This window comes from Cavia porcellus, unplaced genomic scaffold (genome assembly GCF_034190915.1).
Source record: "Cavia porcellus strain 051 isolate PalLab524CR breed Dunkin Hartley unplaced genomic scaffold, mCavPor4.1 scaffold_5, whole genome shotgun sequence".
NCBI lineage: Eukaryota > Metazoa > Chordata > Mammalia > Rodentia > Caviidae > Cavia > Cavia porcellus.
This window is the reverse complement of record NW_026947488.1, coordinates 28,832,617-28,847,900: the sequence shown is the minus strand read 5'-3', so window position 1 is coordinate 28,847,900 and position 15,284 is coordinate 28,832,617. Positions and strand designations below refer to the sequence as shown.

The 15,284-nt window shown below is 43.8% G+C and overlaps 1 protein-coding gene across 4 annotated transcripts in view; it reads left to right on the top strand.

Annotated features, from left to right (window-relative positions):
• The window catches only part of Asxl1 (ASXL transcriptional regulator 1), a 74,365-nt gene extending 59,514 nt beyond the window's left edge, over nt 1-14,851 (top strand). For 2 of the 4 annotated variants that reach the window (XM_063248525.1, XM_063248527.1), the window contains exons 4-12: nt 3,358-3,478; nt 3,554-3,651; nt 4,388-4,481; nt 4,942-5,094; nt 6,413-6,576; nt 6,673-6,769; nt 7,950-8,055; nt 8,959-9,586; nt 10,083-14,851. In XM_063248525.1, coding sequence (XP_063104595.1) covers nt 3,358-3,478; nt 3,554-3,651; nt 4,388-4,481; nt 4,942-5,094; nt 6,413-6,576; nt 6,673-6,769; nt 7,950-8,055; nt 8,959-9,586; nt 10,083-12,959 — 4,338 coding nt within the window. In that variant the 3' untranslated portion in view covers nt 12,960-14,851. The remainder of the gene's footprint in view (nt 1-3,357; nt 3,479-3,553; nt 3,652-4,387; nt 4,482-4,941; nt 5,095-6,412; nt 6,577-6,672; nt 6,770-7,949; nt 8,056-8,958; nt 9,587-10,082) is intronic. The other 2 variants (XM_063248526.1, XM_063248528.1) reach the window with 2 other exon arrangements.
• Nucleotides 14,852-15,284: the final 433 nt, after the last annotated feature.

Sequence of the window (15,284 nt, the reverse complement as noted above, 5' to 3'; positions counted from 1 at the left end):
CTGTGAGAATTTAACTGCTTGACTCATTGTATGATAAATATTTCTCCTGTAACTAATTATTACATAGCTTTCTTTCAAGTGGTCATTCACTTATCTATCAAGTATTTTCTTGATGGAAATACTTTATCTTTTGTTTGTAGACTTTTCTCAGTTACATCCCCAGCCTTCTGACCTCAGCCTCCTAGAACTGGCATTATGGCCATAAACCAAAACTCAGACTTTTTTATTAAACTCTGGTGAGCACATAGGACACAAATGACCATCTAATAAGTTGAGTAAAGTGACAGCACCCTTGTAACTTGCACTCAGCATGGCCCATAGCCAATAGCCCCATGTGCTTCGCCTAGAGGTAACTGCTATTCTCTTTTTGTGGAAATTCATTTCTTTCCTGTTCCCTACCTGTGTCTGCATCCCTAACCTGTAGTTTAGTTTTACCTGTTTTATAGAAAACTTTTTACAGACTGGGGGTTTAGCTCAGTGGCGTAAGCAGTTTGCGCTTGGCAAACGTGAGGTCATGAATTCGATTTCTGGCACACACAAAAAAAATAATAATAAACTTTTTACAAGTGGAACCATTGCACTTTTGTGTGTAGAGGTTTGTTTGCTTTTGTCTAGCTTTTTTCCCCCTTAAATATTTTATTGAGACCAGTCCATATTTTTACAGATTAACCTGGTTCTTTTTTTTTTTTTTTAACTTACACTACCACTCATGGAATGCAATGCCTTTTATTGAATCCTTTGTATAAATGCTATAACTATAAACATTTTAGTTCTTTCTTATGTGTATATGCATGTTTTTCTTCAGAAAATCCAAACCTGGGAGTGAAATTGCTGAGTTACAGGATGTTTGTATCGTTAGATGAACCAAATAATGCCAAACTATATTCTCAAGTGGCTGAATCAGTTTTCAGTACACCTGTTCTGTATCACCCTTAGCTCTACTTAGTATTGTCGGACTTAAACTTCACCCATTTTGGTAGATGCAGTAAGGAGTAATCTGAAAGTAGCTTTGTTTTTCCCATGCTGGAGTTGGACCCCAAGGCCTTGCACATACTGGGCAGACACTCTTTATCTATCACTGAGCCATTGAGCTACACTCCAAACCATCTGTGTGTTCTTAACTTTTGTGATTTTGTGTTTTTTGTTAGTGGGATTAAATATCTTTATGTGTCTTTTGGGCATTTGGATATTCACCTTTATGTAGTATCTGGTTCCACATCTTTTTTCCCTTCTGGGTTGCCTCTTTCTTACTGATATATGTTGTCTTAATTGGTAACATGTTGCAGCTGTATTCTTCATCTGTGTAGGTAACTTGGCCTTTTTGCTGCATTAACACACTGTAGTCCCTTTTGGTGAGCAGGTCTTAATTTTAGTGTAGTTGAATTGTTAATTTTCTCCTTTACCAAGTTAATACTTTTTATATCTTAGAAATGATGTTCTTGGATTAAAAGGTACACAGTTTGAACATTCCTAATGGCAAAAATCCAAAATCCAAATTTTTTAACTGCCAATGATGTGATACATGAGAACTTCTATATCTGTATCTCAAGTGATGGGTCACAGTTAAAATGCAATAGCGTTAAAAATATTATATGAATTATGCTATGGGTGTAAGTTGTATGTAAAACATAAGTGCCATGTAAGATTTGGGTTCTAGTGCCAAGATATCTCATTGAATATATACAAATAATTCAAAATCTAAAGAAATGACCAGAACCCAAAATATTTCTGGCCCAAGCATTTTGGATAAGGGGTGCTCAACCTTTCTTGTTTACTGTCCCATAGACAGTGTTTGAACTTTTTTTCATACCATCATCATTTTACCAGTATGATTTTTTTCCTTGATGTTGGCCACAAGTAGAATTTTGGGGTTAAGATTGCCAGTGACTTTGTCTATGAGAATTTTTTACTCTATGGTGTATTTTTAAGAGCTAGAATCCTGATTTTACCTACTCTTTAACATACATTTATTCAGTGACAGATATTCAGCCGTTTGTCCTACCTTACCTCTTTTTCTCTCTTTGCAGTTCTCAATATTTATTTATAATCTTTTCCTGGATTATTTTTCATTTTTATTTTTTGCAGTGCTGGAGTTTGAACCCAGAGCCTTGTGCATGCTAGCTAGGCAAGTGCTTTACCTCTGAGCTACATCTTCAGCCTACTTCCTAGATTTCAGGTGGAAGGCAATTCCTGAGTTCTCTTTGAGAATAAGCAGAGTCATCTTCAAGACTGTGCAGGGAACTTAGAGCTCTCCTGTTAACTGTAGCAAGTTGTCACTGTTTGATAAGATTTAGCTCATCTGTATTTTTCAATGAACTTTTATTATAGACAAACTCTTCTTTTTACTTCCAGACTTCCCATGGTTGCTAGAATAAAATTGCTAAAACTCAGATCATTTCCCAAGCTAACATTCCGTAGAGACTGCAGAACAATCCAAATCTCAGTTGCTTCACACACTGTCTTATCATCTACCCTCTTGCTGTCCAGCCTGTGATGTATCTAGTTTCCCACATCCCTACTGAAGTCTAGTTTACCGAATTTGTAATATTTTTCACATTGGCTTATCCAACTACCTAGAACTTCCTAATGTCTCCCCTACGTCCAGACCTTCTCACTAGTAGTTGACTTCTTTTAAAATTCAGTTCTAGGGGCTGGGGATTTAGCTCAGCGGCATAAGCGCCTGCCTTGCAAGCAGGCAGTCGTGAGTTCGATCCCCGGTACCGATAAAAAGGAAAAAGACCAAAAAAAAAAAATAAATAAATAAATAAATAAAATAAAATAAAATAAAATTCAGTTCTAGCAACACATCCTCTTGGGAAGCCTTTCCTCCCTGATCTCTGTTCATGGACTCTTGTCCCCTTTCCCTGTACTCAGTGGATTAGATGGCTCCTTTCCTGGGCTGTTGCAGCTCTCAGTGTATACCTCTGTAACTTTCATTTGTATTGTAATCCATTTGATCTCTCCTTACTCAGATGAGTCCCTCAAGGTTAGGGCCCAATTTCTGCTTTCACCACCACCTGGAACTAGCTCCATTTAACAGTAGTTTATCAGGGGTGACCTATATATGTTCAATGAAGGATTAAATGCAAAAGTATACATAACTTTCTGAATGTTTATGGTAGGAACTTGCTGAGAAAGAGCTTAGTAAATATAGAAACCGAGGAAAATTCTGAATCCCAGGCTCAGTAGTAGGGTACTTGGCTAGCATATGTGAAGTCCTGGATTGTATCCCCAGCATTGCAAAAACAAGTGAATACTAAATCTCTCTTCCCTAAGAGCATATGAATTTAAGAATGACAACTGTGCTTATAGAATTTATAGGAATTTGTTCACCTGAGTTGTAACTTTTTGTCACAGAAGGATGCCCTGCAGTGGTCTCGAAATACAGCTGCAGTAGAGGGAGAAGAGCCTGAGGACTCAGCGGATGTGGAGAGCTGTGGGTCTAATGAAGCCAGCACTGTGAGTGGTGAAAATGATGGTAAGTGCTGTAACAAGATGAGAGAAAACCTCCAAGCAGTCTCTAGGAAGTAATCTTTATTTCTTTCTCTTCCAGTGTCTCTTGATGAAACATCTTCAAATGCATCCTGTTCTACAGAATCTCAGAATCGACCCCTTTCCAGTCCCAGGGACAGCTATAGAACTTCCTCTCAGGTTAGAAAGGACAGTTTGTGACCAACCTGGGAGAATGAATGAGGAGGGCAGGCACAAGACAGGATTCTTCCTCCTGCAGTTGGCTGGGGCATGTTTGAAAACTCGGGAAAATAGTTTATTCTTTATCTTAGTACCATTTAAAAGTGTACCAGGTCAGATGTGGTGGTGCATGCCTGTAATCCCAGTACTCGGGAGGCCGAGGTAGGAGGATTACCTCGAGTTCAAGGCCAGCCTGGACTATGTAGTGAGTTCAAAGCTAGCCAGAACTACATAGCGAGAAGCTGTTTAGAAAAAAAGTGGACCATAGAAAAATGTCACATTAGGTCCAATGACAGAATTGAGTTTTCTTCCCCTTCACTTCCCTGGAAATTTCTGTTTGTTCTTCTGAAACACATGTAAGCATCCAGGGGGAGTAAAGTACAATGCAGAATGGTAAGAACATGAACTTGGGAGTTGGTTCATGTGGGAGTGGTGGCCAGGCCACATACTAGCTCTAGCAAGTTCCTTATCTGTAAAATGGGGGAAACAATACCTTTATTGCAGTTTAGAGTGATGCTTCATAGTGGTGGGCACACAGCACAGTATTCTTAGTGCTATTTTCAGTCTTAACTGGCAGATTTGACTATACATGAACTAATTCTTCCACTAGAGAGGGGTAGGATAGGGTGGAGAAAGAGTACTGTTATGGCTCTGCAGATGACATAGGCTCACTTTTCTGTACCTTCTGGGAATACAGGCAAACAAACAAAAGAAAAAGACTGGGGTGATGCTGCCTCGAGTTGTTCTGACTCCTCTGAAGGTAAACGGGGCCCACGTGGAATCTGCAGCAGGTATGTGTACTCTCATGGTTGTGGTGTTCTTTCCTCAGGTCCTGGGGACCTGGCCTCCCTCTGTCAGCATCTCTGACCAGCAGTATGTAGAGCTATTGAGCCAGAGCCATGAGACAGACCTGTCCTTTGTGGAGAGCAGCACAATGTGATAGTGAGGGCTGCCGTAGGACCTCCTGCTGTACTCTGCCGTGTGCCCTCCTCTTTGCCTCCCAGGAAGGATTGTGCCAATGCTTTGTAAAAGGTGTAGTGCTGTGCAAACGAAGGCAGCGGTTTGGCATCATTAAGGTGATACTGTAAAGCCAGACCATAAACTGTTGATTTCTGCCAGCCCAGGGCTGGGAGATGGAAGCACCCCAGTATTGCTGGCAGCGTGTCAGGGAGAGCTGGGAGAAGTGAACTTGTCTGACAGCCATGGGCGCGGCATGTGATGCTTTTGACCAGTGGAATGCTGTGCCTTCAGGGTTCTCGGGCCGCCACGCCGATGGCGAGAGTGGCAGCCCGTCCAGCAGCAGCAGCGGCTCTTTGGCCCTGGGCAGCGCTGCTATTCGTGGCCAGGCCGAGGTCGCCCGGGACCCTGCCCCGCTCCTGAGAGGCTTCCGGAAGCCGGCCACAGGTGAGTGGCTTGGCACTCATTTCTCTGCCTGTAAAGGGGCCCCCCGCAAGCCTAGTGAGAAGATGATGTCATCTACTCTAGCTCTAGTTTATTCTTGGGTAGCTCTCTATTTTTTGTTTCTACCTTCTATATTGGTCATTTCATGTCTGGATCTCTGCTAGGCCTTGAGTGAACTTGTAGGCAGAGATGGTGCCACACCGCTCCTGGTCTGTCCCTGTATAGTAGTGGTGGTGAGCCTATGACGCGTGTGCTCCAGCAATCTGTTGGTATCATTGAAAGCTCTAAAAGGTTCACCATCACTGCTGTAGGGCATACAGTACCTGCCTTGGTATAATTCTTTGTAACTCGTTGCATGAGTGAAAATTGCTTCTGAGCTTCTCTGTGAAAGATTCCCATATCTTTTTCTTTGATAGCATCCTATAATGCCTGCTGTCAGCATCCAGGCTCTACCAAACTCTTGCCTCTTATAACTGAGTTAGTGTGTTGAATGGAAACTTTGAGTTGTGGGATTACACACAAAGTCAGTAATGCTACATTGTATACCTCCTGCAGTGAGATTATCTGCAATGCTAATATACTATTTGCTATTTCAGGATTTATTTCTTATGGCACACGTGCTATGAGTGTTTGTAAGTGGGCCACATGAAACCATTAAGAAGACTTAACTTTGGATTCTGAAAATTAGAATAAATCATTCCTCAAGCAGGAACTAGGTTTGCTGTCTTGCTGCTTTTTCAAAGTCATCAGCAGTGCCCTGTCTAAAATCTCACATCTCTCTTTGTAATTATTTTTTTTTAATAAAAGACACATTTGTTTGAATTTTCGAGAGGTACTTTGAACAACCTTCAGTATATTTCAGCCTAAAAATCATACCTCACAAAAGGCTTCTGTAGGTTTTTATGTAGTATTTTAACTAGATTTGTTTTAGACAGCTTTCATCCTTTCTCCAGTTGGGCTCTGTAGAGCCTGTTCTGCAGCCTCAGAGGGAAGCTCAGAACCTGCTCTTGCCTGGTTTTCTGAGGGGAAAGCGTCTTCTTCCGGCTGTCATATAGTATGGTACAGAGTGTTGTCCACAGGGTCCAAGCCTGAGTCTTTATTAGGTTCGATGGCACCAGCAGTAACCTGGAAAGAAGAGTTGTAACATACAGATTGAGATGGATTGGAATATTGAACATACTGTGTACAGAACAAAGTTCTGGGTAGAGTGGGTGCTGCCACCAAAGTTTTCCCACAAGTTGGCATTTGTTCATTTGTGTTTTTATTTCTGTTGTTTTCTTTAAATGAGTTGAAAATATGTACCTTGCTTCAAAAATCACAGGTCAAGTGAAACGCAATAGAGGGGAAGAGATAGATTTTGAGACTCCTGGGTCTATTCTTGTCAACACCAACCTCCGGGCCCTGATAAACTCTAGGACCTTCCATGCCTTGCCATCACACTTCCAGCAGCAGCTCCTCTTCCTCCTGCCTGAAGTAGACAGACAGGTACAGATGCCTAGCCTCCTTTTGGCCTCTGTCTACATGGCCTCCTCTTCTAAGTTTTCTTACTTGTTTTCACTTTTTTTTCCTTAAAACTTCTAGATGGGAACAGATGGCCTATTGCGCCTTAGCAATAGTGCACTTAATAATGAGTTTTTCACCCATGCGGCTCAGAGCTGGCGGGAACGCCTGGCTGATGGTAAGTAGATTCTGTCTCAGATAGTGACGTTTGGCTCTGCCACATGTGGCGTGATTTTTTCTGATATGTAAAGGCCTTGCACTCAATTTTCATCAGTCTCTCTTTGTCAAGGATTATTTAGCATAATACAGGCTTTCCTCACAGTACTGATAAATGTAATGGGTATTGATGTGCCACACAGCTCTGAAAAGGTAACTGGACTTCCACTCTCTTGGAAATACATTGTGCATTTCCTTTTTCATGAAAATATACATACCTGTTCCAGTAATTGTGGCATTGTCTGAAAGGAGAAAAGTGCTTTGTGATGTTGACCTGTTAAGTTTCACCATTCACCATTCTCTTCTTGGGCATAATCACTTGGAGTATATGTTGGTTTCTTTTATTTTTATGTGGAAGCTACTTGGGGAATGTCTTAAGAGGACTCTGAGACACCTATGGGGTTAATGCCTCCTGGCAGGACTTACATACAGTCAAACTCAGGGCTATAATTTATTATTGCAAAAGAATATAGAACAGAATCAGCAAAGGAGAAGAAATGGGGTAAGATACAGGAAAAGCCAGATGCAAGCTTCCAAAGACCTCAGTGTGAAGGCACACGGAACACATTTAATTCTTCCAGAAATAAGTTGTGACAACACAAGTAAATATTTTCCAATGGTACTTATTAAAGACTTGGTGTCCAAGGTTTTTATTTGGGCTAATCATATAGACAACTACTGGCCAGATTCCAAAAAGGAAAGCATAAACTATTTTTGGCATCAACAGTTCAGGGACAATGAATCACTCCTGTCAGAATGGTTGAAAATCTTGAAATATAAGTTCCATGTGTGAGCCAGAGGCCATCCTTCTAAGTTGGTCCCTTATAAACCGCCAAGCCTGTTGTGTTAACATTTTGTACACAGAGAGTGAGTCTGAGTGTTTCATTTATTGTTTTGCTTTTTTGAACAATGTTACTTGCTCTTGAATGACTGGTAACTTAAGGGAAGAATAAATTTCTCTAATAGCAGACTTTTTAGCTCTGTCCTGAGTAAGAGTATGATATAAAAGGGCCACTGGATGAGAGAAACATAATCCTTTAAAAATTTGTGGTGTGCTAGAACTAGAAAACTTGGCTGTCTAGATGTGGGATAGACATTAATATCCTGAATGCAGTAACTGCAGAAATCTTCTTTCACTCTAGGTGAATTTACCCATGAGATGCAAGTCAGGATTCGACAGGAAATGGAGAAAGAAAAGAAGGTGGAACAATGGAAAGAAAAATTTTTTGAAGAATACTACGGACAGAGGTAAGACATTTGCTCCTCTGAGCTCTGGTATGGGCATTTGAGGAGATAGAGAGTTGGCTTTGCATATCTGTGGGTTTTTGCATCCACAGGTTCAAACAATTACAGTTTGAAAACATCAGGAGAAAAATTGCATTTCTACTGAACATGTATGGACTTTCTCCTTTGTTCATCATTCCCTAAAAATGCAAAGTAACAACTGTTTACATTGTGTTAGGTACTGTAAATAGTATGCAAGTGACTTAAAGTATAGTAAGTTTCTGACTTACAAATGAAAGGATTTCATTCCAGGAGAACACCTGTAAGTCCAATTTGTCCATATCTGACAAAATGAGTCTTACATAGTGAACCTATTAATGTTCTCAGCTTGAATGTTTTTAAGTTGGGGACTTAACTGTTTACAGGAAGAGGGCTGGGGATATAGTTCAGTGGTAAAAGGCTTACCTGGCGTGCATGATGCCAATGGTAGAGTTCTAGCTCTACCACTGCAAAAATAAATTTACAGGACAATTTAACATAGGCTGATGCAAATATTAGATCATTTTATCTGGAGGCATAACGATGTGGAGTTTGGCTTCCACTGACAGTCCCAGAATGCATTCTCTGTGTATATGAAGAGATAGCTGCAGTATATACTGCAGTTCTATGAGAATGTGGAAATTGCAATTACTTGGGTCAAGTGGCTTAGTGCCATTCACAGTGAAACTAATGTATGTTTTTCTTTAGTTAATATTATGCACCATGTAGATTGGTTATTTTTATATATCTGTATATTTATGTTTTGTTATATGTATGTATCTGTTTATCGACATATTTATTACATCTACATATCTAAGTGTGTATTGGTAATAGAAATAAGAGACATGTCCTCTGGGCTGTAACTTACGTTGTCATTTTGGTTTACAGATTGGGTCTTACCAAAGAAGAATCACAGAATGTAAGCCAGGAGGAGACTGAAATCAAGAGTGGCTTGTGTGTATCAGGAGAATCACCACGGCCACAGCGTGGTCCAGTGACCCGCCAACGAGATGGACATTTTAAGAAACGATCTCGGCCAGATCTCCGAACCAGAGCCAGAAGGAATCTGTGCAAAAAACAGGAGCCAGAACAAGCAGGAGTTGCTAAGGATGCAAACTCTGTGGCACCAGATATTCCACTCTCGGAGGATGGGGAGGCTAAAACTGGCTCAGCCAGGATGAGCAGTACCCCCATGCCAAGCATATCCTCCACAGAATCTGGCCCAGGGGTTCCTCATTGCGCTGACGAACTTGTAGCTTCCCACATCCAGACAGAGCCAGATAACTCAGTACGTGCCTCTGCATCTCCAGACAGAATTCCCTCCTTGTCTCAGGATACTGTGGATCAGGAACCCAAGGATCAGAAAAGGAAATCCTTTGAACAGGCGGCCTCTGCATCCTTTCCCGAAAAGAAGCCCCGGCTTGAAGATCGTCAGTCCTTTCGTAACACAATTGAAAGTGTTCACACCGAAAAGCCACAGCCCACTAAAGAGGAGCCCAAAGTCCCGCCCATCCGGGTAGGAGACTCTTTGATTCCTGGTGCCAGGTCTCCTTTGAGGGTCATGAGATTATAGAGCTGCTTTGCAAGGACACACACCCTGGAGCCCTAGTCTGAAATATGTGGGAACATAGCTCTGCAAAAGGAGCTTTTCTTGACTGACTGACTGAAAGACTAGGGGCAAGTTCAGTAGTGTCTTTTCTTTCTTGTTGTGTTTAAATCTCTAGAGAATATCTTCTAGAGAAGACTCTTTTGGAGTTTTTAATTTCTTATTAGATAGTGTTAGGTTTTTTGCTGTAATGACTTAAACAGTCTCACCAAATAATAAATGTAGAAGTGTGGCATAAGCACCCCTTCAATGAATCTCAGAATGAAGTAATAGTGTAGACCACCATTTACTGTAATTATTGATTCCCTAGGCCATGAACTCTAGGCTAGTAGTATCCCAGATTTGCTTTATACTTCTTAAGTTTGGGTTACTGAGTTAAAATTGTTTCCCTGTGCTTTTCTTGCAGATTCAACTTTCACGTATCAAACCACCCTGGGTGGTTAAAGGTCAGCCCACTTACCAGATATGCCCCCGGATCGTCCCTGTCACAGAGTCCTCCTGCCGGGGCTGGACTAGTGCCAGGACCCTCGCAGACATTAAAGCCCGTGCTCTGCAGGCCCGAGGGGCGAGAGGCCACCACTGCCATCGAGAGACGGCCACCACTGCCATCGGAGGGGGGGGTGGCCCGGGTGGAGGTGGCGGCGGGGCCACTGATGAGGGAGGTGGCAGAGGCAGCAGCAGTGGTAATGGTGGTGAGGCCTGTGGCCACCCTGAGCCCAGGGGAACCCCGAGCACCCCCAGAGAATGTGCGTCAGATCTACAGCGAGCACAACTACTGCCGCCTTGTCCTCTGAATGGGGAGCACACACAGGCTGGAACTGCCATGGCCAGGGCCAGGAGAGAAGACTTGGCTTCTCACAGAAAGGAGGAAAACTGCCCACTGCAGAGGATTCCAGGTGTGTTCACAAGTGGGTTGGATGATTCCTCCCAGCCCCCCATTGCTCCTACTGGGGACCAGCCATGCCAGGCTTTACCCTCACTTTCGTCCCAAACCCCAGTGACTGAGAAGTTAGCAAAACAGCCAGAGTTGCATCAAGATACTAGAACTGAGTGTGAGTCTGGCACCATTTCCCGGGATATGGATAATAAGAAACAAGGAGCCATTGTTCCTTTGGAGAATGCTCCTGTACAGTCTCTAGGGGGAGATACATTAGCAGAAGGAACTGGTCAGACTGTCAACAGGAATCCTACCATGAAGGATCCTGTGAACATGACCCCCAGTTCTACACCTGAATCATCACTGATTGGCTCCTTGCAAGACAGGCCATTTGATGACAAATTAGGACTTTGTTCCTCAGGCCCCATGAAGGAAAGTTATAGTAGACAAGAAACTTTGAGAAGTGAGGCTCTTGTTTCCAATAATGCTGATCTTTGGAGTCCCATCCTGTCTAATGACAAGGTAGTGAACCGATCTGAGCCAAAATACAGAGAGAATGTACCATCTGTGGAGCCTCAGGTTGGAGAAGAATGGGAGAAAGCAGCTCCCCTTATTTCCATGTTGTCTGGGGGCTTGGCAGCAGAGGAGGGTGTGGCTCCCCCTGACAGTTGTACTTCACACTGGACTGTGCTACCTCGAGGAGCCATGGATGGCACTGACACCGAGGGCAAGCAGGTGAATGTTGAAAAGCTGAAAACTAGTATAGACGCTGAAACACTGAGTCCTCATAGTGAATCCACAGACACAGCATCTGACTTTGAAGGCCACCTGACTGAGGATAGCAGTGAGGCTGACACTAGGGAAGCCGTGGTGCAAAAGAGATCCTTAGTGGAAAAGGATACTAAGCATGATTGGAACCAGTCTGCCTCACTGTCCAAGGTACACAGTGACCTCAGTCTGGTTACAAGGACAGAGGGGGTGGTTACTTCTCAGAGCTGGGTTTCTCGAGTATGTGCAGTACCCCACAAGATCCCAGACTCCCTCCTGCTGGCTAGTAGTGAGTACCCAGCAAGACCCACGTGCTTCGCCAGGCCTGGGGCCACAGTAGAGGCCAACAACCCGCTTGTGATGCAGTTGCTACAGGGTACCTTGCCCCTAGAGAAGATTCTTCCTCCAGTCCATGGTGGCAGCAAGCCAGAATCTCCACAACTGCCACTTACAAAAGAACAGAGCCATGGTGGTCCCCTGGCCATAGGATCTTTGCATAATCCTGGGGAAAATGGTCACCTGATTAGCAAAAACAGTCCTGGTTGTTTAAGAATGTTAAAGGAACCTCTTACACCCAAGAGATGTGAAGCAAACAGTCTTGGAAGGGTAGAGGCCACACAGGCTCCTGGAACACCCCAGATTTCCAAGTTGGCTCCAAGTTTAGATCCCCAACAACCAGTGACAAATCTGATGACTTCTTCTGGGAAACTGGAAGAAGTGGATTCCAAAGAGCTGCTCTCTTCTCTTAGTTATGAAGGTAAAAAGGATGTCTGGGATGCATCCCAGGGCAGTAATTTAAATGCTGCTTCAAGTCAAGGAGATCTCACTACCTCGAGAGCACCTTGTTTCTCATCTCCAAATGTGATCTCCTTTGGTACAAAGCAGACATTTGGGGCTCTGGGTAGTGTTGGAGGCCAAGGGAAAAAGCTTTTTGGCCCGAGGAACATGATTGCTGTTCAGTGTCCCAGGCCTGCAGACCCAACACTGCTGCCTTCTGAGGTCCCTCCAGTTTTTCCCAGTAGGAAGTTCGGGCCGAGCAAAAACTCTGTGTCTGATGGAGTACAGACTGCAAAGGAAGACTGGGTTCCAAAGCCACCACCTGCCTCTGTTAGTAACATCAAGAATGAAAAGGCTGTGGGGAGTCCTCTTAAGGCAGATGCAGAGAACAGGAAAGCTGAGCACAGTCCTCTAGAACTGGTAGGTCACTTGCAAGGGATGCCCTTTGTCATGGACTTGCCCTTCTGGAAGTTACCCCGAGAGCCAGGAAAAGGACTCAGTCAGCCTCTAGAGCCTTCTTCCATTCCCTCCCAGCTCAACATCAAGCAGGCTTTTTATGGGAAGCTTTCTAAACTCCAGCTGAGTTCCACCAGCTTTAATTACTCTTCTAGCTCACCAGCCTTTCCCAAAGGCCTTGCTGGAAGTGTGGTGCAGCTGAGCCACAAAGCAAACTTCGGTGCAAACCACAGTGCGTCACTCTCCTTGCAGATGTTCACTGACAGCAGCACTGTGGAAAGTATCTCACTCCAGTGTGCATGCAGCCTGAAAGCCATGATCATGTGCCAAGGCTGTGGTGCATTCTGTCATGATGACTGTATTGGACCCTCAAAGCTCTGTGTATTGTGCCTTGTGGTGAGATAATAAATTATGGCCATTGGAAAAATTGTATATTTAGTGTGTGTATTTTGATAATAATGAATCTTAAATCTGTATACAGAATACCATTGATAGATTCTGTGTCTTTAGGCAAGAGCACTGTTGTCTCCCCCCTAAAATTACAGTGCTAAAGCTCTCTGTCACTGGTTACCCCTGTCTTCAGGAAGTTTCTGGGTGGCAGATGGTGGCCAAGGTTGGCCAACTCGAGTCCTTTTGAGACAGAGCTGGTATGGCAGGGGAGCCTGCCTGACACCCAGAAGGACTTGAAACTGAGATCAAAAGGTTGTGTTCTCTACCGAGGGAACTCGCCCACCTGAGCTGAGCAGGAACTTCAGTCTTCCACTGCCCCCTCCCTTGCCATCTTCTGCTTTGAGGAGTTGATGGTTGGGGAAGAAGCCACATAGGGTTAAATTAACTCCCATCATTGCCCACCAGGGGGATCAAGCACCTGCTGACTTCAGGGTTACCATTAAGTGTTTGCTAATTGATGGAGCCAGTTTGGCATTTGCTTCTGTTGCTGCAGCCGGTTTGGAACATCCACCAGGCCCACAGGATTTTTTGGAAGCTTGAATAGCCCTACCTGGACAATGGGGTCAGGAATTGGGGTTGTCTCCTATGAAAATACCATCTGTCAACCTTGTGAGTCAACTGGACATTTGCAGGTGACTTTGCTTGCCACCCACCCTGTCATACTGGACTCGGGATGGGCATTTCCATGCACCTGTGTATGTGAAAGTCATTTTGCATTTCAAACTGTTTCATATTTTTATATTTTTAACTCTTTATTCTTGGATGTATAAAGTGAACTTTTGGGCTTCTGTAAGTATGCTCTATGCACCTCTAATGTTTTATCCTGTATTTATATGTTGTACACAGTACTGGCCAATTCTGTAAATGGATGTATTGTACAGAAAACATGAATGTCTCTTCCTTATTTTACATCTTCAGCATCGTTACATTAAAGTGATGTCATTTACTTCTGTATGCCGATTGTCAGAGCCACTGAGCGTTGTGCCTCCTGACGTGAGAGGGAAATGACTGACTTAAGATATGTCAGGTTGGCCTGGCGATTTGTCACCTGCCACTAAGGGATCAACCATAGCCTGCAGAGCCACAGTTGGCCCACCTGCATACCACTAAGCAAGTGCATTTTGCTTCTTGCATCTTTCCTCTTCCAGCCTTTAATGGCTGCTTGCTCCATATGTGACAAATCACCACCAGTGTTAATTGCTTCTGGATTCATGAGTAGTTCTGTGGGCAGCCCCCAGGTAAACTTTCTGAATCTGGCTCCAGGGTCCCCACCTGGTCCCCACCTGTCACAGCAATACTTGGTACCATCAGGCTCCCATTTTTTGGCAGCAGGTTTGGGAAGAAACAGCCTTTGTTCCTGTTACCTGCCTGTCTTCCAACACATGTCCAACAGGTAGATGCCCCTGTGTTTGTCTTCCCTTATCCTATTTCCTGCCTTCCATCTTGACTTAGTGAAGAGTTGAGAGTCTTCCTTGTTAATTTAGGTCTGTCTCCCTCTGAGAGTGCTTCTGTGTGAAGTACAAAATTCATATGCCTTGCATAAATCTCATCTCATCTGAAGCCCCTACCCCCACCGTTCAGTGAGGTGGCATTGTTGTCATCTGAAGCGTGAGTGGGAAGTCAGCAATGCTATGATTTATATGCAGTATAGATGAAGTTGTCACCTCAAGAGTCTCTTTACCAAAGACCAGGAGCAGAGGCCCAAACGTCCAGTCCTCTTCTTCTGGGCCCCTTGAGGCCACTCAAAGGTATAGTTTAACACTGGTCTGGTTCATGGGGCTGCCCAGAGAAAAGCACTGCTCTTGTATGTCTCATGGTATTGGAAAAATAAACTTGTACAACCTTCATTTGTGGTCTCCATCCTCTGTAGCCGTCTGCTAGTGTGGGAGGTGAGGTTAGGTGCAGAGCTAGACGGGGATGGACCAATGTCAGTTCTCCTCCCCCTAAGCCTGGTCTCAAGTTCTTATGTGAAACCCTTTCAAGGTTAGTCAGAAATTAATGGCTTGTTGGCTTCAATGGTTTTGGGCCCTGTGATTTGAACTGTGCCATCTCATGGACTAGAGTCAGAAATCTAGGGTGTGTGGTGAGTGTTTTCCTCTGTATGGTGACCTCTCTGCAGCTTGTTCCTCCACAGTGCCTCGCTGAGATTGAGATTGTCACCTAGAGTTCAGATGGTTAATGGGTGATCTACAGGTGAGTAAAGAGTTCAGCCCTTGCCTTGACCTGATGTAAATACTTGATTGACTTGCTCCAGCAAGCCTGAGTGGGTGCCAGGTGCTG